This window comes from Lithobates pipiens, unplaced genomic scaffold (assembly GCF_037356315.1).
Source record: "Lithobates pipiens isolate NorthernLeopardFrog02 unplaced genomic scaffold, aLitPip1_a1.2 Scaffold_16, whole genome shotgun sequence".
NCBI classification, from domain to species: Eukaryota; Metazoa; Chordata; class Amphibia; order Anura; family Ranidae; genus Lithobates; species Lithobates pipiens.
Window position 1 is genome coordinate 155019038 of NW_027507748.1, and position 25304 is coordinate 155044341.

General features: G+C 42.3%; 1 protein-coding gene across 2 annotated transcripts in view; it reads left to right on the plus strand.

The window, feature by feature from the left end:
- The window catches only part of LOC143982180 (4-hydroxyphenylpyruvate dioxygenase), an 81450-nt gene extending 58074 nt beyond the window's left edge, over positions 1–23376 (plus strand). For both annotated transcript variants that reach the window (XM_077480668.1, XM_077480669.1), the window contains 8 exons: positions 2577–2666; positions 2971–3077; positions 5821–5898; positions 8886–9048; positions 11596–11667; positions 16285–16407; positions 16524–16640; positions 23116–23376. In XM_077480668.1, the coding sequence (XP_077336794.1) occupies positions 2577–2666; positions 2971–3077; positions 5821–5898; positions 8886–9048; positions 11596–11667; positions 16285–16407; positions 16524–16640; positions 23116–23229 (864 nt within the window). In that variant the 3' untranslated portion in view covers positions 23230–23376. The remainder of the gene's footprint in view (positions 1–2576; positions 2667–2970; positions 3078–5820; positions 5899–8885; positions 9049–11595; positions 11668–16284; positions 16408–16523; positions 16641–23115) is intronic.
- Positions 23377–25304: the final 1928 nt, after the last annotated feature.

Below are 25304 nucleotides of genomic sequence, written 5' to 3' on the forward strand. Positions count from 1 at the left end.
TACTCTATGTCCACTTGGATAGTGCGGATAGAACCTGGACTCACGGCGCAGGCGCCGTTCATCCTCGGCAATTTGCGGAATCTGTGTTGCTGTGTACTGCGCATGCGCAGTACGCAGCGGACACTATCGGATGGAGGACCTTATATGATAGGACACCGGTCCTGGTGAAAATTTGTCCTTGATTTGACCTCTCAACTCAATTCAAGATTTCAGTAGATTTTTTCCCCAGCCCTACTACACACAGAAGGTTTTTTATCTTAATGCACAGAATGCATTAAGATTACAAACCTTCTTCCTTTACAACTCCTTTAACTATGCTGGACCTGTTTTTGTGCCAAAAAAGGGCCCTTTAATGTATTTTTTAGACTCATTATTTTACTTTTAATTACAGGAAGAAAAAACAAAAAGTTTAAAAGATAAAAAATAAATACAAATAACACTAAATTAAATAAATAAAACTATCCTAACTGCATCCCAAAAAAACAAAATATACCCTCTAAATAAAGAAAAGAAAGTAGACAAATGTCAACTAAACATGTCAATGAAGAAAATTGAGAGCCACTACTTCTACAAAATTTCAAAGAATATCCTAATCTTCTTAATACTTTCCACATTGGGACAATGTAACTCAATAAAACTTTTGACAGAGTGTAATATACATGACACAAAAAAAATTGACATCCATGCAGCAGGCTTTCCATTTATATGCTGACTGATCTTATAGTGGAGACAGAGCCACAGTCATAAAAATGACTACATCTAAGCTGTCCAGTTAATAATTGCAAAACGTTGATATTATCCCACACAAAAATCAAATGTTCTGTATAATAACTGAATAATCAGCTCTTTCAAATGTCCCCTTGTGTATTTGCCCAAATACAATAAAGATTAAGCTGTCTGGCAAGTAAAATGGCGGGATTTGCAAGTGTATAATCCCTTTATATATTGTATAATGTTAACGTATACCTAAAGACCATTTTTTTTCTTAGATTTGGATTCGAGAGGGGTCCGAACCACTGTCAAGTTTTTATTATTGTCTGTGTCCCCATTAAGGAGATTTTCCCTCTCTATAAGTCCTGATAACCGATGTCACTAGGAGTGAAAATGAGGGTAAATACTAAATTTTGAGTTGCCACCAGAACAGGAATACAGGGGATATCTTCCAATGAGGACACTTGTTCCTGTGACAAATGTTTAAGAGTGGCTATCCCTCACAGTGTATAGATATTCCCTCATTTCTCACTTCCTCCCCTGTGATCATAGGAAATACTTATTTACTATAATTGTTATCTCCATCTACTGGCCATAATGCAGTATTTTCCTGATTCAAGCTCTAATGAACATAGAACATTCAACCTGGGGAGAAAATAGCTTAGTAAAAGTCTATTTTCCTAGCATTCACATAGAATGAATGTACATTCACAGGATGAATAGCTCTGTAAAAAAAAATTTCATATAAATACGCCCCTAAGTGTTCTAGGTTCTAATGCAAATCAATGTGAGGCAACCCTTTTTCTTTGCTTTAAATACAGTGGGGATACAATAAACCATTTTCAGATTTACTTTGCTACATTTGTATCAATATTTGCTTATTTCTGTCTACAGTTTGTTACTTTACTGTTTCTACATGTAGACAGCTATATCTACTGATTGCACTGATTGGGCTGTGCTGTTTTTACATTAATCTGCTCAAATGAGGGGTCACTAAACTATGGTCAATGGGCCACATTCTCCCTACTACCAAACTGTATCCAGCGCTAAATCCAGCGTCAGTGGCGTATCTTCAATGTGTACAGATCGGAGCTACAGGTCAACAGAGGTTGTCTTTGGTTTTCACTCAACACACACACACAGACTTCAGCACAGGTTCCCCCTTGCTGGGTTGTCATCCCTGTTGGGCACCCCATTTTAAGGGAGGATTCTGTTGGGGACCCTGATGTAAGAGGGCACTTTACTGGGGACCTTGAGGTAAGGGGCATCTCTTGTGAGGACCCTGGTGGGGATGTACATATAAAGGGGGCTTTAATGGGACTCTAAAGTAAAGAGGAACTCATTAATTTATAAAACAGTTTTTTTTGGGCCACACAAATATTTAATTTTATTTTGTTATGGATACTTATATAGCGCTGTCAATTTACACAGCGCTCTAGGTATATATTATAAATGCCCTTAATTCCCTGCCCTCATGGAGCTTGCCATATAAGGTCGATAACTAACATTCATAATTACACATAGTAGAGCCAATGTAGACAGGCACCAATTACCTTACTAGAGTGTCTTTGAAGTGTGGGAGGAAACCGGAGTACCCGGAAGAAAACTCACACAGGCACAGAGAGAATACTGAAGGCTGGTAGTGCCATGGTAGGGATTCAAACTGACAACCCTAGTGCTCTAGGTGGAAGTTCTATCCACTTAGCCACTGTTTGCAAAATATATAATGTGGTCCTTTTACTGAAAAGTCTGGAGACCCCTGGCTTGGACTAACTAAAAAACAGCAGGTTTGGCTTTTTTGCAACAAAGAGAACCTCTTCAATTCTTATAAATCATAACTCTATGTGTAACTTTCTTATTTGCAGAAAGCCAAAGAACGTGGGGCAGTAGTTGTAAAAGAGCCATGGATTGAAGAGGATCAAGGTGGCAAAGTGAAATACGCTGTTTTACAAACTGTACGTTTTGACTCCCATTGAAGGGTTAATTGAATTATCATTTCTCTTCTGACACAAGAGATTATTGAAAGCTGCTATTTGTTTCCCTTATCCCCCCAGGCCCTGTTTTGTCCAGTGATTAAACTCTCTCTCTTTGATCTTTGGCTTCTCTCTGATGAGCTAGTTTTCCCTTCTGACAGTCACTGGGAGGGGGGACTTCATTTCACTTCCTAGGCTATTTGCCTGCGGCAAATTCTTTCTAGAACTAATAGACATTGTAGAATGCACAACATGCTACTATTTCACAATTTTTTTTCTTTTGCAGTATGGAGATACTACACATACCCTTGTTGAGTACCTGGGGCCGTATCAAGGTCTATTCCTCCCGGGTTTTAAAGAGCCACTGTTTAGAGATCCAGTGCTTGCTTCTTTGTAAGTTCATACTCATAATAGGTACACCTATATCAAAAACATTTTAAATAATGAAAAAAATATTAAAATAGCTTTTTTTTTTTCTCTTATTTTGTTTTTCTATTGTTTTAGTTCTGGATAGAGTGGAGAGGGATTAGAACACCTGTCAGTTTTTATTGCTGCCTGTGCCTGATAGGGAGACTGACCCTCTCTAATTGTCCTGTTTACTGTTATCATACAAAAGTTATAGTAAAAGAAAATCCCAATCTTTGGGTTGACACCAGAACAGAACAGTAGGAGGAGTTTTTCATCTGTAAAAACGCTCTAACTCTGATAAAAGCTTAACCACTTAAGGACCAGGCCTCTTTTTCAGACTCAGTGTTACTTAGAACCCCCAAACATGATATATTGTTTTTTCTCTAACACCCTAGAGAATAAAATGGCAGTCATTGCAATACTTTTTTTCACATCGTATTTGCGCAGCGGTCTTACAAGCGCACTTTTTTGGAAAAAATCTTCAAATTTTTCCCCAAAAATTTTTTGCATTTTTTTTTATATTGTGAAAGATAATGTTATGCCGAGTAAGTTGATACCAAACATATCCTGCTTCAAAATTGTGCCCGCTAGTGGAATGGCGTTAAACTTTTACCCTCAAAAATCTCCATAAGCAACATTTAAAAAATTCTACATGTTGCATGTTTTGCGCTACAGAGGAGGTCTATGGCTAGAATTATTGTTCTCGCTCTACCGATCGCAGTGATACCTCACATGTGTGGTTTGACTACCGTTTTCATATGCGGGCGCTACTCACGTATGCATTCACTTCTGAGCGCGAGCTCGACGGGACGGGGTGTTTTAACATTTTTTTTTCTTATTTATTTTACTTGATTTTATTTATTTTTACACTGTTAAAAAAAGATGGATCGCTTTTATTCCTATTACAAGGAATGTAAACATTCCCTGTAATAGAAAAAAGTATGGCAGATCCTGTTAAATATGAGATCTGGGGTCAAAAAGACCTCAGATCTCATATTTGGAATTAAATGCAATAAAAAAATAAAAATAAATGTAATTTGAAAAAGTAACATTGAAAAAATGTTCCTTTAAGAAGTATGGGCGGAAGTGACGTTTTGACGTCACTTCCGCTATCCTATGGTATAGAGACGAGTGGGGGCCATCTTAGCCTCACTCGTCTCCATACCCAGCCACATGAAGGACCGATCGCCTCCGCCGCTACAGACAGCTCTGGTAAGCAGCAGAGGGTGCGGGAGAGTGGCGGGAGGGGGGGTGGCACCTCTTCCGCTGCCAATAATGGTGATCTCGCGGTGAACCCGCCGCAGAGACCACCATTATCGTAAACAGGACCACCTCCTGTAAAGAGGGATACCTCAGTTGTGGCAGCAGCTGCTGCCGTTACCGAGATATCCCTCTTCAAAGTACTGATATATATACAGGAGGCGGTCCTTAAGTAGTTAAAAAAACTGAAAAAAAAGACTATTCTGTGTTTATCGCCATTTTTGAGCCATAAGCATTTGTCAGAGTATAGTTTTGCTAAAAAAAAAACTAAAAAACACAACAGCTAAAAAACACTAGTGCAAAAACACTGCAAAACTCATTCTACAGCTACAGCTTTCTACAGCTAACACTACTGCCATTTTTATAACATCCAGTGTGCACCTAATGGTAAGGAAATCCTCAGATGGGGACACTATTTCTGGTGACCCTGGTGCCACCCTGAGATTCCCTCACTTTGGAAGTAAAGGGAAATCTCCTCTATGGGACACAGAGAGCAAAAAAAAAAAAAAAATATATCCAAAATGTAAAAAAAAAGTTCTGCTTTAATTTTCAATGTTTTATTGAAATTTTCACAAAGAATAAAGCAATTCCACTACGGTATGGATTGCATATGAATAACTTCATAATTACCTACAAGAGAGAGGATAAAAGGCATTTAACTATAAACTCTAAGGTTATAAGAAGTTGCACCATCTATGGAGACACCCATTGTCACATATTCAAAACACGCCTTTAGTTTATTTTAAAGTGAACAGGACTCCAAAAGTGAGAATGTGCTATCACAGAAAGGACATATAGAAATGTAAATTAAGTGTAAGCAGTACCCTGAAAGATTTACCTTTTGTTTTAAATTATTCCTGAAAATGATCTGTGCACTTCTTTTGCTGTATATCTGCAGTTTAAGATTACCTATGGCACAGTGCCTCTTACTGCTTAGTCTCACGTCATGTCAGGTGTCATGAATGTTCTTTCTGCTCGCTGTTCTCTTGCTGGAGAGAAAGCTGTACCTGAGGACTTGCGTTGCAACGAGAACACGGTTTCTTTTTTCTTTCATCATTACTGCCTTTTGAATATTCCTCCACCAGTCATCATATTGCTAATGATATGGTAGCAGCTCTAAAGTGAGAAATCAAAGCTGTAGAGATAGATAGAGACATGGGGGGTTATTTACGAAAGGCAAATTCACTTTGCACTACAAGTGCACTACCCTTGTAGTGCAGAGTGGATTCCCCTTTAGTAAATCAACCCCATAGTGAAGAACAAAGCATAATAACTCAGGAATGGGGAAAATCTCTGTATCCAAAAAAAAAAAAAAAAAGTTTTGCCTTTCATTATACTAAAATTGGGATATCCCTGCCCTTTCATTTGTCATGGGCCATTGCTGTGTATTTTTTATATGAATAAAACAAAAATAGATAAATGCAATAATATTCACTGCCCTTAACCCTTTCCCCCTTCTCTCCCACAGGCCACCAAGTTGTCTTAGTTTTATTGATCATATCGTTGGAAATCAACCTGATGATGATATGCTCTCTGTGGTGGACTGGTAAGCAAATAGGTTATCTTAATACCATATGTACATAGTTACTATGATAATAAACTAAAAGCTTCTAAAATATTCAAACGGTTTGGATAGCATAGACAGAGGAGTTTAACAATCGAATGAATCTTGAAAAGAGTTCTGATGATATAAAATTCCCAGTGTGCCACATCCTATAGAGACAAGAAAAAGAAAAAAACCCCTAGGAGTGGGTCTTTAAGGGCACTACCAAAAAAAAAAAAAAAAAAAAAATTAATGATATAGATAAAAAATAATTTAGTGAAAAAGTATGTGTTAGACAAAAGTCCTGAACATAAATGAGAATTTGTTTTCTGATATGAAAGATTAACAAAGTGTGCCACATCCCGTGAAAAATTAAATAGAGAGGAACCCCTGGGGTGGGATTTTTATGGCACTACCAACACACAGTATAGAACATTTTTTAATAATTTTATAGAATTAAATCTATCTAGTTAAGATATATAAAATAACTATCTAAGTTATATAAAATAACTATCTAGAAAAATACATGTAATGGTAGACAAAATTTGGACATAGAGACATCAAAATTGTGCCCAAAGGGTCTTTGTATCATCAATCTGCACAATTTTGAGTAAAGAGTAAAGCTGGCCACACACTGAGCACATTTCATCTGGTTCTTAATATACCCACCAAAATTCAATCTGTGGGTGGCCCTGTCAACATTATTCCGCTGACATATTTTGTTGGGATATCCCCTTCACATATCTCAGGAGACTGCAGGAGTAGAAACACAATGGCTGGAAGGCTGACCTGCTGGCACATCATCACAGGCCAGCTGCAAGAACAACCAGTTCCCAATGACAGAGGAAGGGAAGATGGTAGATGGTGAAGTTCCTTTTCAATAAACAGGAAAAATTCCAAATGATTGGTGCTATAGTTCTGTGAAGAGTACACCTGAAGTGAACTGTTGATAGGGAGAACTTCTTTGCTAGCATAACTTACCAACAGTTCCTTTTAGTTGTATGAAACAGGCAGCGTTCATTTTTTTTGTTCCTTGTGTTCATGTATACACAAAACACAACATGAGCACAACACATTATAGCAACCTGCGTACAACAATCTGTGTACAGCTATACAACAACCTATGTACAGCTACAAAACACAACAGGCTGTGTACAGCTACATGACAATCTGCTTTGTCAACAAGCAATAAAAGCTGTTACCTTATCACCAAATTAATCAGCTCAATTTTCCAACATGAAATATTCAGAAAATATAAAATGAATTGTTTGTCACCATCTATACCTTGCACACATTATAGTAAGCAGCTCACAGTAACAGCCTGTTGAGAACTACAATTGCGAATCCAGTATTATTGTGTTCAGCCTTCTGCTGCATCACTTACCACTAGGGATGTGCTCTGATGTGTTCGTATCCTAGTCCAAAGCCAGCAGAGCGATCCTGCCAGGAAGCTGTTATCTGTACTTGGCCAACCATAAGCTGCTGAGGCATTCCTCCATCACGCTGCCACATGTATACAAGGGGCATAAAAATATGCGGCTGCATTGGGGGAAGTGCTTATGATTGGCCCAGTACAGCCTCCTGGAGGGAACACCAAGCTGGCTTTGTACAAGGATCCAAACACACCTGATCTCATCCCTACTAACCGCAACCATTTCCAACATAATGGGGCTGAATGCATTTGAAAGAATTACTTATTTCCTATAATCATCAGCTCCATCTAGCGGCCATAATGTGTTATTTTTCGGATTCACTCTAAAGAACATTCAAACTGGAGAGAAAATAGCCTTTTACCAGACAACATTTGAACTGGAGAAAAAATAGCCTATTAACATTTGATTGTGCCCCAATTAGCACAGAACCAATGTATATGCAGTTTAATGGGATGAAAAGCTCTTTAAAAACACACTTTATTGTATCGGGGAAAGCAGCCACCACTAAGTCCCACTCTCCTCTGCTAATGCTGTCAAGTAGTCCCAGCCAGGAAATACTAGCAAAAAAAATGTATACAGCCACTGTCAGTACAGCTGCTGTTTGGGGATGCTTTCAGAACTTTTGAATTAAAGCTAAATTTCAGGAATTCAGACACTTTGTAAATAATAAAGGCACACTATGAGTTAAGTCCAAAAAGCTGCATGGACACCTTCTGGGTTTAGCTCTATTATTTATATCTGACAACTTTATAGTACTCCCAGAAGACATCAATCGATGTAGTTCTGAGAGAGTGATGCTGATCCTTCTGAGCTCTGCATCTTGAACCAGAGAGTCGCTGCACCTGATATGCACACCCCTCCCCTCCTCTTGTCCAATCAAAGAAGATATGATATTATTTGAATGCATTCTAAAAATACAAAGGCTTCCATGAATAGGCAGCAGAGGGGAGGGTTGGGCAATTCTGCTATGTGTGTTTCTCAGATCCCCAGAGTTCTCTCTGGAAGAGCAATAAACCCATCAAATATAAATGATAGAGATAAGCCCAGGAGATGTAATGCGCTCCTTGGACCTAACTCATAACGTGTCTTCACTTTTTACCCACCTGGCGCCTATACTGCTATCAGTATAAAACTTTATAACTCAATTTTGGATGTAGTGTGTTGATAGTGGTGCTCTTAGAAGTAGACAGACATCTGTTGGTTCCTTATTTACATTCCAAAGCTACCAAGAGAATATAAAGGAAATAGTTTATAACAATATACAATTATTATCACAATCTTTTTCTATCTGAAAAATATAATTTTAAGGCAATTGCCTTTAAAACATTAACAGCCTTTAGTCCTGTTAAAATGCCTTTTCTCTTGCTGCAAATTGAACTACAAGTGAACACTACATTTTTGATGCTCATTATTGCACTTTCATGTAGCAACTATTTTATTTACCTGTTTTAAATGCAATGCAGTGTTTTCTATCTCTTATACCTTGATTTGTTTTCAATATTGATAATAAAGACAAAATAGATCAATCATCTATATTCTTGATTCATAATTTTCTAGGTATCAAAACTGCTTGCTATTTCATAGATTCTGGTCTGTAGACGACAAACAGGTTCATACTGAATACAGTGCATTACGCTCAATTGTGGTAACAAATTATGAAGAGACCATAAAAATGCCAATAAATGAACCAGCTCCTGGAAAGAAAAAGTCACAGATCCAGGTAATCAGATTCCAAGCTGGAAGGAATAATAATGTTCAATATTTTGAATATTTTTTGGATAAGATATTGGTGACCTTATACTCCTTCTCTAGAGAAGATAAACGCCATGGCTAGAAATATCTTAGGGCCATGCTGAAATTTTTAGAGTGTAAATAGTTATATTTTCTAGATGTGATTATTTTTTCCCTTTGTAATATGTATATCTGTATTTAAATATTAGGAAATAAAAAAGTATTATTAATGTTTTGAAGTATGTAATATATTTTAGAAGCAGAGATATAATAGGCCAGTGATGGCAAACCTTGGCCCCTTAGATGTCTTAGAACTACATTTCCCATGATGCCCATGCACTCTGCAGTGTAGTTGAGCATCATTGGAAATTTAGCTCCAAAACATCTGGGGTGCCAAGGTCTGCCATCACTGTGACATTGGCCCTATTTCTCCTGGTCTATTATAAGGTGGCTTGATTCTCTTGCAGAATTTCTTGTGCAGGGTTTTCTTTATTGTCATCTGTATTCTCTTTTACTAACCGTCCCAATCACCAAAGTCACTGGTAAAATTAAAGTGAAGATAAATCCAAAATTTTTTATTTACCATCAGAACAGGAATAAAAGGAAAATGTTCCAATGGGGACACTTGTTCCTGTGAAAAGATATCCCTCACATTGAAAATATGTCTGCTTGCTTCCTGTTGAATCTATAGAACAGGAAGTGAGGAGAAATCTCCCTAATGGGCTAAAAAAATCTGACAGGGGTTTTAACACTCCACATCTTTATCCAAAATGAAAAAAGTCCTTTTCTCTGAGTTTATTGAAGGACACTGTGGAGATCTTTAGATCTTGAGCATAGGGTTATAGTAGAGCCTGCAAGAGTGGGATGTTGAGCACAGCCTAGGGGCAGTTCCTTCTGGTAGAGAAACCCATCATCTGCTAGAGGCAGCTCAGTTAACCACAAAGAGAATAGCTGGTCACAGACATAACAACCAGAGGGAAGGGTGTCCTTCAATGAACACAGTAAAAAAAAAAAACTAACGGTAAAAACAAAAATCCTATTTTCTTGTATGTTCATTGAAGTACAAGTGAAAAATGTTAGATTTACTGGGATGTCCTAAAACAGTGTCTACCAAGGGGTGATGAAAAAAAAAAACTTCTCAAAGGCAGGAACATTATACTAGTGCTGTAAGGCTTGCATGAGTTAAACAGGACACAGAAGGTACTCCATTTGAGAGATCCCTGGACTGACTAATGTGTAACGGCCTGTTCCCTACAGGAAAAATGGCCCTGGGGTCTCAGAGGCCTCCTCCAGGGACAGCAAAGAAGGTATAAATGGGAATGGTCAACTACAAAGGATCCCCAGGGAGGGGCGTCTAGCCTTCCTAGTTGCTACAGGCATCAAACACAGGCTACCCAGCATAAATATAGAAACCAAGGTGCTGCCACAACCAGAAAGATGGAGCCCAACAGACTCACAGCACCCTGGATTCATAATGTATGCTAGAGGAGCTGAGGAGCAGTGAGTACTCTCCTCAGAGCCATTAGAAAGGCCACCCTGCACCCCAGTAACAAAAGAAGAGTGCTGGGCATGATTACCTAGAGCCCGCCCATTTAACCACGCACTGGCACCTGTCTATACATAACACAGCCACCGGAGTTTCCTTAATAATAAAACACACTGACAAGATGCAAGTAGTCCAGGAGCATACCTACCCACTGAAGTCAGGAGAACACTGGCTGTGCCAGTGTATGGTGGTAGCTTTGGGTAAACCTGACATTCACACAGAGACACCCACAAGCTAAGTTAAACTAAATGGACTTCACCACCATGACACACAACATAGGGTAGCAGAGGGGAAAAGGGTATTTATAGACTAAAGGAAACAAATAAAGAACTCCCTGCAAAAAGAAAGGAAACAAAGTCCCAGCATAGAGCTTATGTCCTGGCACTGTGCAAGAAAAAAAACAATCTGCCTCTAGAAGATGGGGCTTTTGGCCACCAGCCGGACTGACCCTATGCTGTGATTATGTTTTTTGTGCCTATTGTCCTACTCCTGTGTGTGGCTGGTACTATAACCCAAGATCTAAAGATTTCAGTTGCATCTTTTAATGAACAGAAGAGGAAAAAAAAAGTTTTGAGTTTAGATATACTTTAAAAACAAAAAGCAATTGACAAAAAAAAAACAATATTTCTGATAGACAATTTAGGAAAACATAGTGCAGCCTCTATGTGTTTTATGTACTCACCAACTGGTATTTTATGTAGCCACACCTTATTCTAATTACACAGGGCTGATTTACTAAAACAGACAACAAGATACTCTCAGTCAGATGTTTTCAGGTCATTTCCCACCTGTGCTTTAACAAACTGAAGTCCTACATTTTTAAAGAAATCCATGACTGCATAGCTAACATCATTTCCCTTTTTCTACGTGCACGTAGAAAAACATAACTTATTTTCTCAGAATTTTTAAGTGTTTACATAAGCATATGGTAAAAACAAAACTGACATAGTTTATCAGGATGACCTTTTTCCTTTATTTTAATTTTTTCAGGAGTACGTGGACTACTACGATGGTGCTGGTGTACAGCACATTGCTCTTAATACTTCCGACATCATCAAAGCAGTGAGTAATGCAGACAGATAGGTATAAAAGAATAGGCAACCGAGGGAGGGGCAAGTCCTCCTGTGACTAAGGCTTTGATCTCTGCGCTGTTTGGCTAAGAGGGTGGTGTGTTTATATATGCGAGTTCGTGCATGAATACCTGTATGTTTTGAAACTTGTCTGCCATATATTTTTTTAAGTCTCTTCTTGCTATAAGTTATTATGAAGGAATTAAAATTAAAGTCGCAAAAACAATTACGCTTATATAACCATTCTAGCAGCAAAGATAATGTTCGGTATTTCTGTTTTTCTTTACACAAATAAGGAAAGATCTGGATGAAATAAATTACAGACTAGATTTTGCAGGACAATTTTAATCATTAACTGTACTATAATCTGCCAAAAGCAGTACAAGCTAATCTGACCTAGTCAATGATTGGTGTGAACGCCCTGTAACTGTCTCATGGAAACAAAAGTTATCCATATATCTGTGACACCACAAGACATAGATGGGCATGTGTCACCCAGAAAGAAGGGAACTTAAAATTATCATTGAATACTTTGCTACGCCTCCAAGACCTGCCAAGCTACCCACTCCAACCCATTTGATGGGCCAATTCCAATGACTGTCCTACTCCCTTTTCTACTGAGTAAAAGGGACAAGCAGCTCCTGCTTAGATAGAGATATTTAAACAAATGGGGATACCAAGTTCATTCAAACACCATCAATGTCATGCTATTGTAAGGTTTTTAATGAGTAGCCTATTTGGCTGCTAATCATTTTGCATATTTGGGGGCTAGTGGTGATGACATATGGGGGTATGTGGGCATGTTTTTTGTCTGTGTGTGGTTTTAATTAACTAACAGGAGTAATGCATATTGTACAGGTCCCATTGCCGCTTTCACATATTGTGTTTTTTTATTTTTTATTCTTTATTTAGAATTTTTAGCAAAATACAATATGCTGTAAAAAAAGGAAATCAAAGAGAAAGAAAAAATGGAAGGGGGGGGGGGGACGCAATTAGAGGTTTATCTGCCAGATCCAAAACAGGCAGCCCCTGGAGCAGAAAATCTTCCAAGTGGGGAACCGTTTCATTCTACAGATGATATGGCACAACTCCAAAAATCAGGGAACATAGCAAATCGAGGTGAGGGGGCCTAAGCTGACTCTAGGTAGCCAGGTCTACCACATAACTGGAGGAGAAAGTATTTCCTGTCCAGTGGAAACATTTTGTGTTTTTTTTCTTAATATTTTCTTTTAGTTGGATGATCTCTATTCTACACACTCAGAAGTGTTGGTTTACATCTATTTGGTCTTACCAAGTGCATTCAGTGGTTGAAAGCACCTATTTGACCACTAGATCCTAGATGGTTACATAGCCACCTTTTCAAGTGCATTATTTGTAATGAACAGACCACATATTACCATCTACAAAGTATACTCTGAGGCCGCGTACACACGGGCGGACTGTTCGCCCAACCTTGTTCGGCAAACAGTTTCATCAAACAGTCCGCTCAAAATTTGCATGAGCGGACTTGCCCACACACGAGCGGACTGTTTGACGAACAAGGTTGGGCAAACAGTTCGCTCAACTTTTGAAATGAACGGACTCGCCCACGTAAGGCGGAGGCAAATCCGCCCATTTCGAGCGCGTGTACAGGTAGGCGGGGCCCGCGAAGGAGACGTCGCGGGCTCCGCCGCCTGGAATGGGCTTAAAGGGGAACCCCAATGCCGAAAAAAATCGGCGTGGGGGTTCCCCCCAAGTCCACACCAGACCCTTGTCCGAGCACGCTACCCGGCCGGCCAGGAAACGGGGGCGAGCGAGCGCGCCCCCCCTCCTGAGCCGTACCAGGCCGCGTGCCCTCAACATGGGGGGTGCCTTGGGGAAGGGGGGGCCGCGCGGCCCCCCCACCCCAAAGCACCTTGTCCCCATGTTGATGAGGACAAGGGCCTCTTCCCGACAACCCTGGCCGTTGGTTGTCGGGGTCTGCGGGCGGGGGGCTTATCGGAATCCGGGAGCCCCCTTTAAGAAGGGGGCCCCGGATACCGGCCTCCCACCCTATGTGAATGAGTATGGGGTACAATGTACCCCTACCCATTCACCTGTGAACTAAAGTACAATAAAAAACACAACACAGAGAAAAAATATTTTATTGCACAGCTCCGGGGGTCTTCGGGGGTCTTCTCGCCGGACTCCTCCGCTATGTGTGTGTAGCTCTTTTGCTAGCGGAGGAGTCCGGCTTTCTTCCTCCCCGCCGCCGGCCTCTTCTCCCGACTTCGGGGGTCTTGTCCCCCTCTTCGGTTCTTCTGCCGGGCCACCGCGCCTGGTCCGGTGGCCCGGTCTTCTGTCGCCGTCTTCCGTTCTTCTGTCGCCGCCTTCGGTTCTTCTGCCGGGCCACCGCGCCTTCTTGTAGCTCTTTTACAGGCGGTGGCCCGGTCTTCTGTCGCCGCTGTCGTCGCCGCCGCCTTCCGTTCTTGTTCTTCTTCTTGTTCTTCTTCTTCTTCTCCTGGAGATGTTGACTCGACGAGCTCTCCGGCCGGAATGCCAGAGCCGCGCTGTGCGGTCACTTATATAGTGACAATGGGGCGGTGTCACATGGTATATGTCACATGGGTTGGTCACATGGTGACCCCGCCCCCTTACGATGTCATAGTCCCCATGTGACATCAACCCATGTGACATATACCATGTGACACCGCCCCATTGTCACTATATAAGTGACCGCACAGCGCGGCTCTGGCATTCCGGCCGGAGAGCTCGTCGAGTCAACATCTCCAGGAGAAGAAGAAGAAGAACAAGAAGAAGAACAAGAACGGAAGGCGGCGGCGGCGACAGCGGCGACAGAAGACCGGGCCACCGCCTGTAAAAGAGCTACAAGAAGGCGCGGTGGCCCGGCAGAAGAACCGAAGGCGGCGACAGAAGAACGGAAGACGGCGACAGAAGACCGGGCCACCGGACCAGGCGCGGTGGCCCGGCAGAAGAACCGAAGAGGGGGACAAGACCCCCGAAGTCGGGAGAAGAGGCCGGCGGCGGGGAGGAAGAAAGCCGGACTCCTCCGCTAGCAAAAGAGCTACACACACATAGCGGAGGAGTCCGGCGAGAAGACCCCCGAAGACCCCCGGAGCTGTGCAATAAAATATTTTTTCTCTGTGTTGTGTTTTTTATTGTACTTTAGTTCACAGGTGAATGGGTAGGGGTACATTGTACCCCATACTCATTCACATAGGGTGGGAGGCCGGTATCCGGGGCCCCCTTCTTAAAGGGGGCTCCCGGATTCCGATAAGCCCCCCGCCCGCAGACCCCGACAACCAACGGCCAGGGTTGTCGGGAAGAGGCCCTTGTCCTCATCAACATGGGGACAAGGTGCTTTGGGGTGGGGGGGCCGCGCGGCCCCCCCTTCCCCAAGGCACCCCCCATGTTGAGGGCACGCGGCCTGGTACGGCTCAGGAGGGGGGGCGCGCTCGCTCGCCCCCGTTTCCTGGCCGGCCGGGTAGCGTGCTCGGACAAGGGTCTGGTGTGGACTTGGGGGGAACCCCCACGCCGATTTTTTTCGGCGTTGGGGTTCCCCTTTAAGCCCATTCCAGGCGGCGGAGCCCGCGACGTCTCCTTCGCGGGCCCCGCCTACCTGTACACGCGCTCGAAATGGGCGGACTTTCCGAGCGGGAACAGTCCGCTCATTTCGAAAGTACAGCGGACAAGCCCACACACGGGCGGACTGTTCGCTCAAACACAGTTTCAGCGGACAGTTTTTCGGAATTTCCGAAAGACTTTGTCCGTCCAACTGTCCGCTGAAACTGTCCGCTGAAAGCCCACACACGAGCGGACTGTCCGCCCAAACACTGTTCAGCGGACAAGGTTGGGCGAACAGTCCGCCCGTGTGTACGCGGCCTAAGGCAGTGGTTTCCAAACTGCAGCCTGAGACCTGGATGAGGCCCTTTGCTTGCCTTTACCTGGCCCTTGGGGCACTATTTCTCCCACTAATATGGGGCACTATTCCTCCTACTATTATGGGGCATTATTCCTTCTGCTAACACCAACTATGCATAATTATTCCTTCCACTAACACCAACAATGGGGCACCATTCCTTCTAGTGATTCCAACAAAGGGGCATAACTCCTTCCAGTAATATAAATGATGGAACACTGTTCCTCCCACTGACACCAAAGATCAGGCACCACCCCCCCCCACTAACAACAACGATAGGGCACCCCCCCCCCAAAGACCAACGATAGGGCACTTTTCTGCCTCCTACTGACCATGTCATTTTTTAATGTAAATTAGTAATTTTCTACTCACAATGGCCACAGTGCAGCCCCTCCAAAGTCTAAAGGACAGTAAGCTGGCCCCTTGTTTAGAAAGTTTGGAGACCCCTTCTCTAAGGCATACCTAGGTCATCTGGACCATCACACCTGACCTGTAATTTGTAGCAATCAGCCTAGTCTGTAAAATTTCTCCATTTTATAAATCTGGACATTGATTTCTAACATTGCAGGGTACAAAAGAAGGGTTACACAGTGAATAAATGTTTGTACAGATGCAGCCATCATGTCATCTTGCCTGAAGATAACTAACTGGTTTATTTACTTCACTATCAAAATGTAATTTCTAAAACCAAATAAATGCATATGCCTGCAGGTGAAACATTTGAAATCTCGTGGCATAGAGTTTCTTTCTGCTCCTGACACCTATTACGATGATCTAAGAAAAAACCTTAAAACTGCCAAGATCACAGTGAAGGAAGATTTGGGTGTGCTACAGGTATTATTTGATTAACACAAGATATAAATGATACAGCTATTATTTGATTAACACACAAATGATATAAATGATACAGGTTTGCAGTTTGATTCATGTTGTTTATTTCTTACTTACAGAAGCTCAGAATATTGGTTGATTATGACGACAAAGGCTACCTTCTTCAAATCTTCACCAAGCCAATGCAGGACAGGCCTACTCTCTTCTTAGAAGTTATACAAAGATACAATCATCATGTGAGTTATATTAGAATTTCCCTTTGAAAGTAATGTGTGTGCAGTAACAGAAAAGGAGAAAAGAACAAACTTCTGCATTTCGGGGTAGCATAGAGAAAGTATGAATTCTGAATTATGTTTAACCACTTGAGGACCGCCGTATTGCCATTGTACGTCAGCACAATGGCACAGGCAGGCATAATCACGTACATCTACGTGATTGCCTTCCAGCGGGTGGGGGGTCCCATCGGACCCCCTCCCGCTGGTTACGGCGGTCCGATTCGGTCCAGGAGCGCTCCGTGATGAGGGGATGGCCGTTCGTTTTCGGCCACCCCCTCTGGATCGCTCCTGGCCAATGAGAAGCTTCCTCCCCTGTGTATTGTTTACACAGGAAGGAGGAAGTGATGTCATTCTCCTCGGGGCGGTCTTTTTGACCGGACTACGAGGAGAAGAGTAAAAGTAAGTCTGCACGAACACTACACTGACATGTAGGTACACACAGGCACACAAACCCCCCCCGATCCCCCCCCCGATCGCCCCCCCGCCCCCCCTCCCCCCCCAGTCACAGTGTCACTGATTGCATTGATCATTTCTTTACTGATCAATGCATTCAGTGTCAGTTGTGACAGTAAAAACTGTCAGGACAGTTAGTGTTAGGTCCAGGGTAGCCCCCTATCACCCCCCAATAAAGATTTAACCCCCTGATTGCCCCTAGAGTTAACCCTTTCACCCTCTTTTGCCAGTGTCACTAAGCGATCATTTTTCTGATCGCTGCATGTGTCGCTAGTGTCGCTAGGTAGCTAGTTATTTTTTTAGGTTCACCGCCAGGTTTTTATATCACTAGGTACCCCGATATACTACCCAATAATGTTTTTAACCCCCTGATTGCCGCTAGTTAACCCTTTCACCCCCTTTTGCCAGTGTCACTAAGCAATCGTTTTTCTGATCGCTGCATTAGTGTCGCTACAGTCGCTAGGTAGCTAGTTATTTTTTTAGGTTCACCGCCAGGTTTTTATAGCGCTAGGTACCCCGATATACTACCCAATAATGTTTTTAACCCCCTGATTGCCGCTAGTTAACCCTTTCACCCCCTTTTGCCAGTGTCACTAAGCGATCATTTTTCTGATCGCTGCATGTGTCGCTAGGTAGCTAGTTATTTTTTTAGGTTCACCGCCAGGTTTTTATATCGCTAGGTACCCCGATATACTACCCAATAATGTTTTTAACCCCCTGATTGCCGCTAGTTAACCCTTTCACCCCCTTTTGCCAGTGTCACTAAGCGATCGTTTTTCTGATCGCTGCATTAGTGTCGCTACAGTCGCTAGGTAGCTAGTTATTTTTTTAGGTTCACCGCCAGGTTTTTATAGCGCTAGGTACCCCGATATACTACCCAATAATGGTTTTAACCCCCTGATTTCCGCTAGTTAACCCTTTCACCCCCTTTTGCCAGTGTCACTAAGCGATAATTTTTCTGAACGCTGCATCAGTGTCGCTAGTGTCGCTAGGTAGCTAGTTAACTAGGCTCCCAAAAAGTCCCCCACATGTGGTATCCCCGTACTCGGGAGAAGCAGCAGAATTTATTTTGGGGTGTAATTTGACTTCTGCCCATAGCATGTGTGAGCAATATATCATTTAGTGACAACTTTGTGCAAAAAAAAAAAAGTTTGTAATATTCCCGCAACTTTTGGCAAAATATAAAATATTCCATGGACTCAACATGCCTCTCAGTAAATAGCTTGGGGTGTCTACTTTCCAAAATGGGGTCATTTGGGGGGGTTTTGTGCTATTTTGGCATTTTATGGCCTTCGAAACTGTGATAGGTAGTGAGGAGTTAAATCAAAAATTTGCACCCTTAGAAATCCTGAAGGTGGTGATTGGTTTTCGGGGTGCCGTGCGCGACTAGACTCCCAAAAAGTCCCACACATGTGGTATCCCCGTACTCGGGAGAAGCAGCAGAATGTATTTTGGGGTGTCATTTCACATATAACCATGGCATGTGTGAGCAATATATCATTTAGTGACAACTTTTTGTAAAAAAAATTTTTTTTTTTTTTTTTTTGTCATTATTCAATCCCTTAGGACAAAAAAAATAAATATTCAATGGGCTCAACATACCCATCAGCAATTTCCTTGGGGTATCTACTTTCCAAAATGGGGTCATTTGGGGGGGATTTGTACTGCCCTGCCATTTTAGCACCTCAAGAAATGAGATCGGCAGTCATAAATTAAAAGCTGTGTAAATTCCAGAAAATGTACTCTAGTTTGTAGACGCTATAACTTTTGCGCAAACCAAAAAATATACGCTTATTGACATTTTTTTTACTAAAGACATGTGGCTGAATAAATTTTGCCCTCAATGTATGACTAAAATTTAGTTTATTCGATTTTTCTTATAACAAAAAGAAGAAAATATCTTTTTTTTTCAAAATTTTCGCTCTTTTTCCATTTATATCGCAAAAAAAAAAAATCGCAGAGGCAATCAAATACCATCAAAAGAAAGCTCTATTTGTGGGAAGAAAAGGACGCAAATTTCGTTTGGGTGCAATATTGCATGACCGCGCAATTACCAGTTAAAGCAGCGCAGTGCGAAATTGCAAAAAGACCTCTGGTCCTTAAGGTGTTTATTGGTCCGGAGCTGAAGTGGTTAAAAGTGTACCTGCATTCAATGTTCAGTAAGATGTCAGTGTGATGTACAGTGGGCAGCTATAGGTACCTCAATCATCTTCTATAACAGCCCAAAAACATATGGCAATCTAAGTTGCAAATAGCAGTTTTAGCTCAAATACAATAAGGCACCAAAGGCTAATGGGGCCAAGCACTGCTTATAAGTGTGTTTATAGTGTGCTTAGCACCACACTGACTTTGCTTCCTATCAGCTGCGGCTGGTGGCATATTTGAGTGGGGCGGAAAACAATGCACTCACAGCGAGGAGCCTGGGTCAGATCAAAGCACCCCCCCGGTCAGTCGATGAGCCCCACAGTTACTCCCAGGCATTGCTTCCCTCCGGGCGGTGGCTTCGTCGCTTGCATTTCCTCTGGTGGTCTCCTCCCTCCTCCTCTCTCCTCCTCATGGTCCCATAGGATCGCTTGTCATTTTGGCCTATCGAGAAATGGGTCTCAGGATCTGCTTCCTGATTGGCGGGAGGAGATTCAGTGTGAAAATAGCACAAATTCATTCTCACACAACTGGGTGGGCTCAGAGCGCAGTGCTCTGCAGCCCGAGCCCACCCTTTTTTGAAGCCTATTAGAACCTCTGGCTGTAATCACGTGCTTCAAAAAAAAAAAACACCCCCATGTGCCCCGAATTGGGGCCCATCCATTGAGTAAAATAATTGAGTAAAATAAAAAAAATAAAAAGTTATTGTGACCAGCCTCTCTAATAATCATAAAGTTCTCTTTAAGCTTTAAGCAGAGAGAACTCCCTGACCTACTGCAGGTTATGCACCTTGGCCTGTATCTTTACTCCTTTCTGCCCACCCCAGTGTCCCTTTAAAAAGTTCTGAATGCCTGGGGGGAATGATCAGCAACTATGTTACTATTGTGATAGGCTGCTGTCACAGTGGTCCCATGAGCTTGAGCTGCTCTTACCAACTACTGATCTTTAGTCTGGACCGAGAGCTGCCTTTGACTGCTCGGTTTATGTGCTGGGAGAGTGCAGCGAGTGCACTCTCAGCAGAGAAACATATGCAGCCCAGTGGTGCATATGTGCAGCGTGTGGGCATTAAAGCCCACCCTTTTGCCACCACACATACAGTATCTCACACAATTTAGTACACCCCTCACATTTTTGTAAATATTTTATTATATCTTTTCATGTAACAACACTGAAGAAATGACACTTTGCTACAATGTAAAGTAGTGTACAGCTTGTATAACAGTGTAAATTTGCTGTGCCCACAAAATAACTCAACACACAGCCACTGATGTTTAAAGCACTGGCAACAAAAGTAAGTACACCCCTAAGTGAAAATTTCCAAATTGGGCGCAATTAGACATTTTCCCTCCCTGATGTCATGTGACTCGTTAGTGTTACAAGGTCGCAGGTGTATTAAATTTAGTGTTATCGCTCTCATTCTCTCATACTGGTCACTGGAAGTTCAACATGGCACCTCATGGCAAAGAACGCTTTCAGGACCTGAAAAAAATCATTGTTGCTCTACATAAATATGGCCTAGGTTATAAGAAGATTGCCAAGACCCTACAGTGGCCAAGACCATACAGCGGTTTAACCACTTCAGCCCTGGAAGAATTTGACTCCTTCCTGACCAGAGCACTTTTTGTGATTCGGCACTGAAAATAGAGCTTTCTTTTGGTTGTATTTGACTGCCTCTGCAATATTTTTTACTTTTTGCTATAATAAATATCCCCCAATTTTTTTTTTTAAATAAAGTTTTTTCCTCGGTTTAGGGCGATATGTATTCTTCTACATATTTTTGGTTAAAAAAATCGCAATAAGCGTATATTGATTGGTTTGCACAGAATTTATAGCGTTTACAAAATAGTGGATAGTTTTATGGCATTTTTATTATTCTTTTTCTTTTCAATTAGTAATGGCAGAGATCTGCGTTTTTTATTGTGATTATGACATTATGGCAGACACATCGGACACTTTTGGCACTATTTTGGGACCACTGTCATTTATACAGTGGTCAGTTCTATAAAAATGCACTGATTACTGTGTAAATTACACTGGCAGTGAAGGGGTTAACCACGAGGGGGTGATGAAGGGGTTAAGTGTTTATCCTAGGGAGTGATTCTAACTGTGGGGGGATGGACTTCAACACACATGACAGCGATCACTGCTCTCGATGTCAGATCAGTGATAGGCGGAACAGATAGGCACTGGTAGGTGGCACTGATGTACACTGATAATCAGTAGAGCTGCACGATTCTGGGACAAATGAGAATGACAATTTTTTTACTTAGAATAAAGATCACGATTCTCTTATTATTCTCGTGGCGTAACATCATCTTTTACATTATACAAAAAAAGGGTTAACTTTACTGTTTATTTTTTTAAAATTCATTAAAGTGTATTTTTTTCCCAAAAAATTGCATTTAAAAGACTGCTGAGCAAATACAGTGTGACATAAAATATTTCAACAGCCACCATTTTATTCTCTAGGGTCTCTGCTAAATATATATATATATATATATATATATATATATATATATATATATATATATATATATATAAAATGTTTGAGGGTTCTAAGTAATTTTCTAGCAAAAAATAATGATTTTAACTTTAAACCAACAAGTGTCAGAAAAAAGTTTAGTCTTTAAGTGATTAAACTCCCTTCATTTACAGACTGAAATTAACTTCTTTGATCTAAAAAACAAAACCTTACAATGTTTATAGTTAGCCCAGCAGCTGAGGAATGTTGTGAAACTTGGCAGACTGCCTTTTTTTTTTTGACAGCTGTCAGCTTGAGCAGAGAACTCTGCAAAGAATCTAGAAAAAGGCTTTGTTAAGATCGCAAGGGGGAAAGAATCACGATCTCGATTCTTAACGATTAATCATGCAGCTCTAATAGGCAGCAATGATAGGTGACACTGATGACGAGGCAGTGCTTTGCAGCACTGATGGACACTGATTGGTGATATTTGTGGGCACTGTTAGGACTGCACTGATAATCAGTGCCGATGTGCCTTTAACAGAAGCCGGTTATCAGCTTTCTTCTTCTCTCCTCACGCTGACAGCTTGAGGAAAGAAAAGCCAATAACTGGCTTGTGATTGCATCCTATGATGAGCGCGGTAATTGGGGGTCATCCATGTATGTCCTCCCGGTAAAGTAAGCCTGTGCTGTAGCCGTCTTTTAGCTATAGCATGGACGGGAAGTAGTTAAGCTCCTAGAAGATATTTTTAGCATTTTTTTTCCTGCTCCTAGAAGCTAAATAGTGTTATCCTATGGGGTTGATTTACTAAAGGCAAATAGACTGTGAACATCTGCAAGTGCAGATAAGGGTCTGGTATGGATTTTGGGGGGGACCCCATGCCATTTTTTTTTTCTTCATTTTGGCATCGGGTCCTTAGGTCTGGTATGGTTTTGGGAGGGAAACCCCCCCACAGTTTTTTAAATGTATGGCATGGGTTCCCTTTGGATTGGGGAGGACTACCACGCTGTTTCTGACTCCATTTTTTTTTATTGACAGCAATTGTTTCGTTTACAGTAAGCTGTCAGTGGAGAATCCCGCTAATGAGTCATTCCTTAAAAACATAGCCGTCCGCTCCTTCAGGAAAATGCTACCACTCCTAAACATTGCAAAAACGCTGGCAAAAAATGCTAAATATTAGCGTTTTTATCATCGGTTTTTGAGCATCTACTGTGCATGAAGACTAAATGTGCTAAACAGAAAAAAAATCAAAATGTATTTTCTGGAATCCTGAAAGTAGATAATACCCATCACTAAAATATTGCTCTGTACAAATAAAATACAGCTATATAAATACATTTTGGAAAGAAAGTACAATAATACAGCTATTAATATTGCAGGGCTTTGGAGCTGGTAATTTCAAGTCTTTGTTCGAAGCAATAGAAAAGGATCAAGATGCGAGAGGAAACCTAACAGTGTACACAAGTAATGGAGAACCACAACTATTCAACTGAAGACTGAGCAAATGAAATGGATGGCACACACTATAAAAAGGCAATAGATGAATACACGCAACAACTACATAATTTAATAAAGTCTAAAATGTTTCATTTATTACCTATATTATGTTTGTAAGAATAAAGTTGTTGCTGTCAAATGACTACAGCTGGTTAAGGGTATATTTTAACCACTTTGATACAGGGCATTTATACACCCATCCTGCCCAGACCATTTTTTTACTTTCAGCGCTCTCACAATTTGAATGCCAATTACTCAGTCATGCAACACTGTACCCAAACAAAATGTTTATCATTTTTTTCATACAAATAGAGCTTTCTTTTGGTGGTATTTAATCACCACTAGGTTTTTTATTTTTTGCGACATAAGTGAAAAAAGAGAGAAAATGTAACAAAAAGAAAACACTTTTTTTTAGTTTCTATGATAAAATTTTGCAAATACGTAATTTTTGTTCATAAATTTGGGTCAAAATTTATACTGCTACATCTCTTTCATAAAAATAACCCAAATTAGTGGATATCATTTAGGGTCCGTTCACACAGGGGCAACACGACTTTCAACACGACTTTTGGCGACTTACAACACGACTTTAAGTCGCCCCAGGCCAGGCGACTTTTGCCGCGGCCAATCAGAGAATGAGCTCTCAAGAGGGAACTCCACACCAAATTTATGAATAAAAATTTGGCGTGGGTTCCCCCTCCGAGAGCATACCAGGCCCTTAGGTCTGGTATGAATATTAAGGGGAACCCCCTACGCTGAAAAAACAGCTCAAATCGGGGTCCCCCCCAGATCCATACCAGACCCTTATCCGAGCACGCTACCCGGCCGGCCAGGAAAGGGGGTGGGGCCGAGCGTGTGGCCCCCCCTCCTGAGCCGTACCAGGCCGCGTGCCCTCAACATGGGGGGTACCTTGGGGAAGGGGGGCCGCGCTGCCCCCCCACCCCAAAGCACCTTGTCCCCATGTTGATGAGGACAAGGGCCTCTTCCTGACAACCCTGGCCGTCGTTGGTTGTCGGGGTCTGCGGGCGGGGGGGATCGGAATCCGGGAGCCCCCTTTAATAAGGGGGCCCCCGGATACCGGCCCCCCACCCTATGTGAATGAGTATGGGGTACAACGTACCCCTACCCATTCACCTGTGAAAAAAATGTAAAAAAAAAAACACAACACAGGTTAAAATAGTTTATTGCACAGCTCCAGGGGTCTTCCGTCTTCGGGGGTCTTCTCGCCGGACTCCTCCGCTATCTTCTTCTAGCTCTTTTGCTAGTGGAGAAGCCCGGCTTTCTTCCTCACCGCCGCCTCTTCTTCCGACTTCGGGGGTCTTGTCCCCCTCTTCGGTTCTTCTGCCGGGCCACCGCGCCTTCTTATAGCTCTTTTACACGCGGTGGCCCGGTCTTCTGTCGCCGCCGCCACCGCCGCCGCCTTCCGTTCTTCTTCTTCTCCGTCTTCTCCTGGAGATGTTGACTCAACGCTCTCTCCGGCCGCAATGCCAGGGACGTGCTGCGTGGCGACTTATATAGGGACAAGGGGCGGGGTCATCGGTTGATGTCACATGGGTTGATGTCACATGGTGACCCCACCCCTTACGATGTCACAGTCCCGGATGATGCTGGGATTGTCGCCATGTGACATCAACCCATGTGACATCAACCCATGTGACATCAACCGATGACCCCGCCCCTTGTCCCTATATAAGTCGCCGCGCAGCGTGTCCCTGGCATTGCGGCCGGAGAGAGCGTCGAGTCAACATCCCCAGGAGAAGAAGGAGAAGAAGAAGAACGGAAGGCGGCGACGGCGGTGACAGAAGACCGGGCCACCGCCTGTAAAAAAACTATAAGAAGGCGCAGTGGCCCGGCAGAAGAACCGAAGAGGGGGACAAGACCCCCGAAGTCGGAAGAAGAGGCGGCGGCGAGGAAGAAAGCCGGGCTCCTCCGCTAGCAAAAGAGCTAGAAGAAGATAGCGGAGGAGTCCGGCGAGAAGACCCCCGAAGACGGAAGACCCCCGGAGCTGTGCAATAAACTATTTTAACCCTGTGTTGTGTTTTTTCACAGGTGAATGGGTAGGGGTACGTTG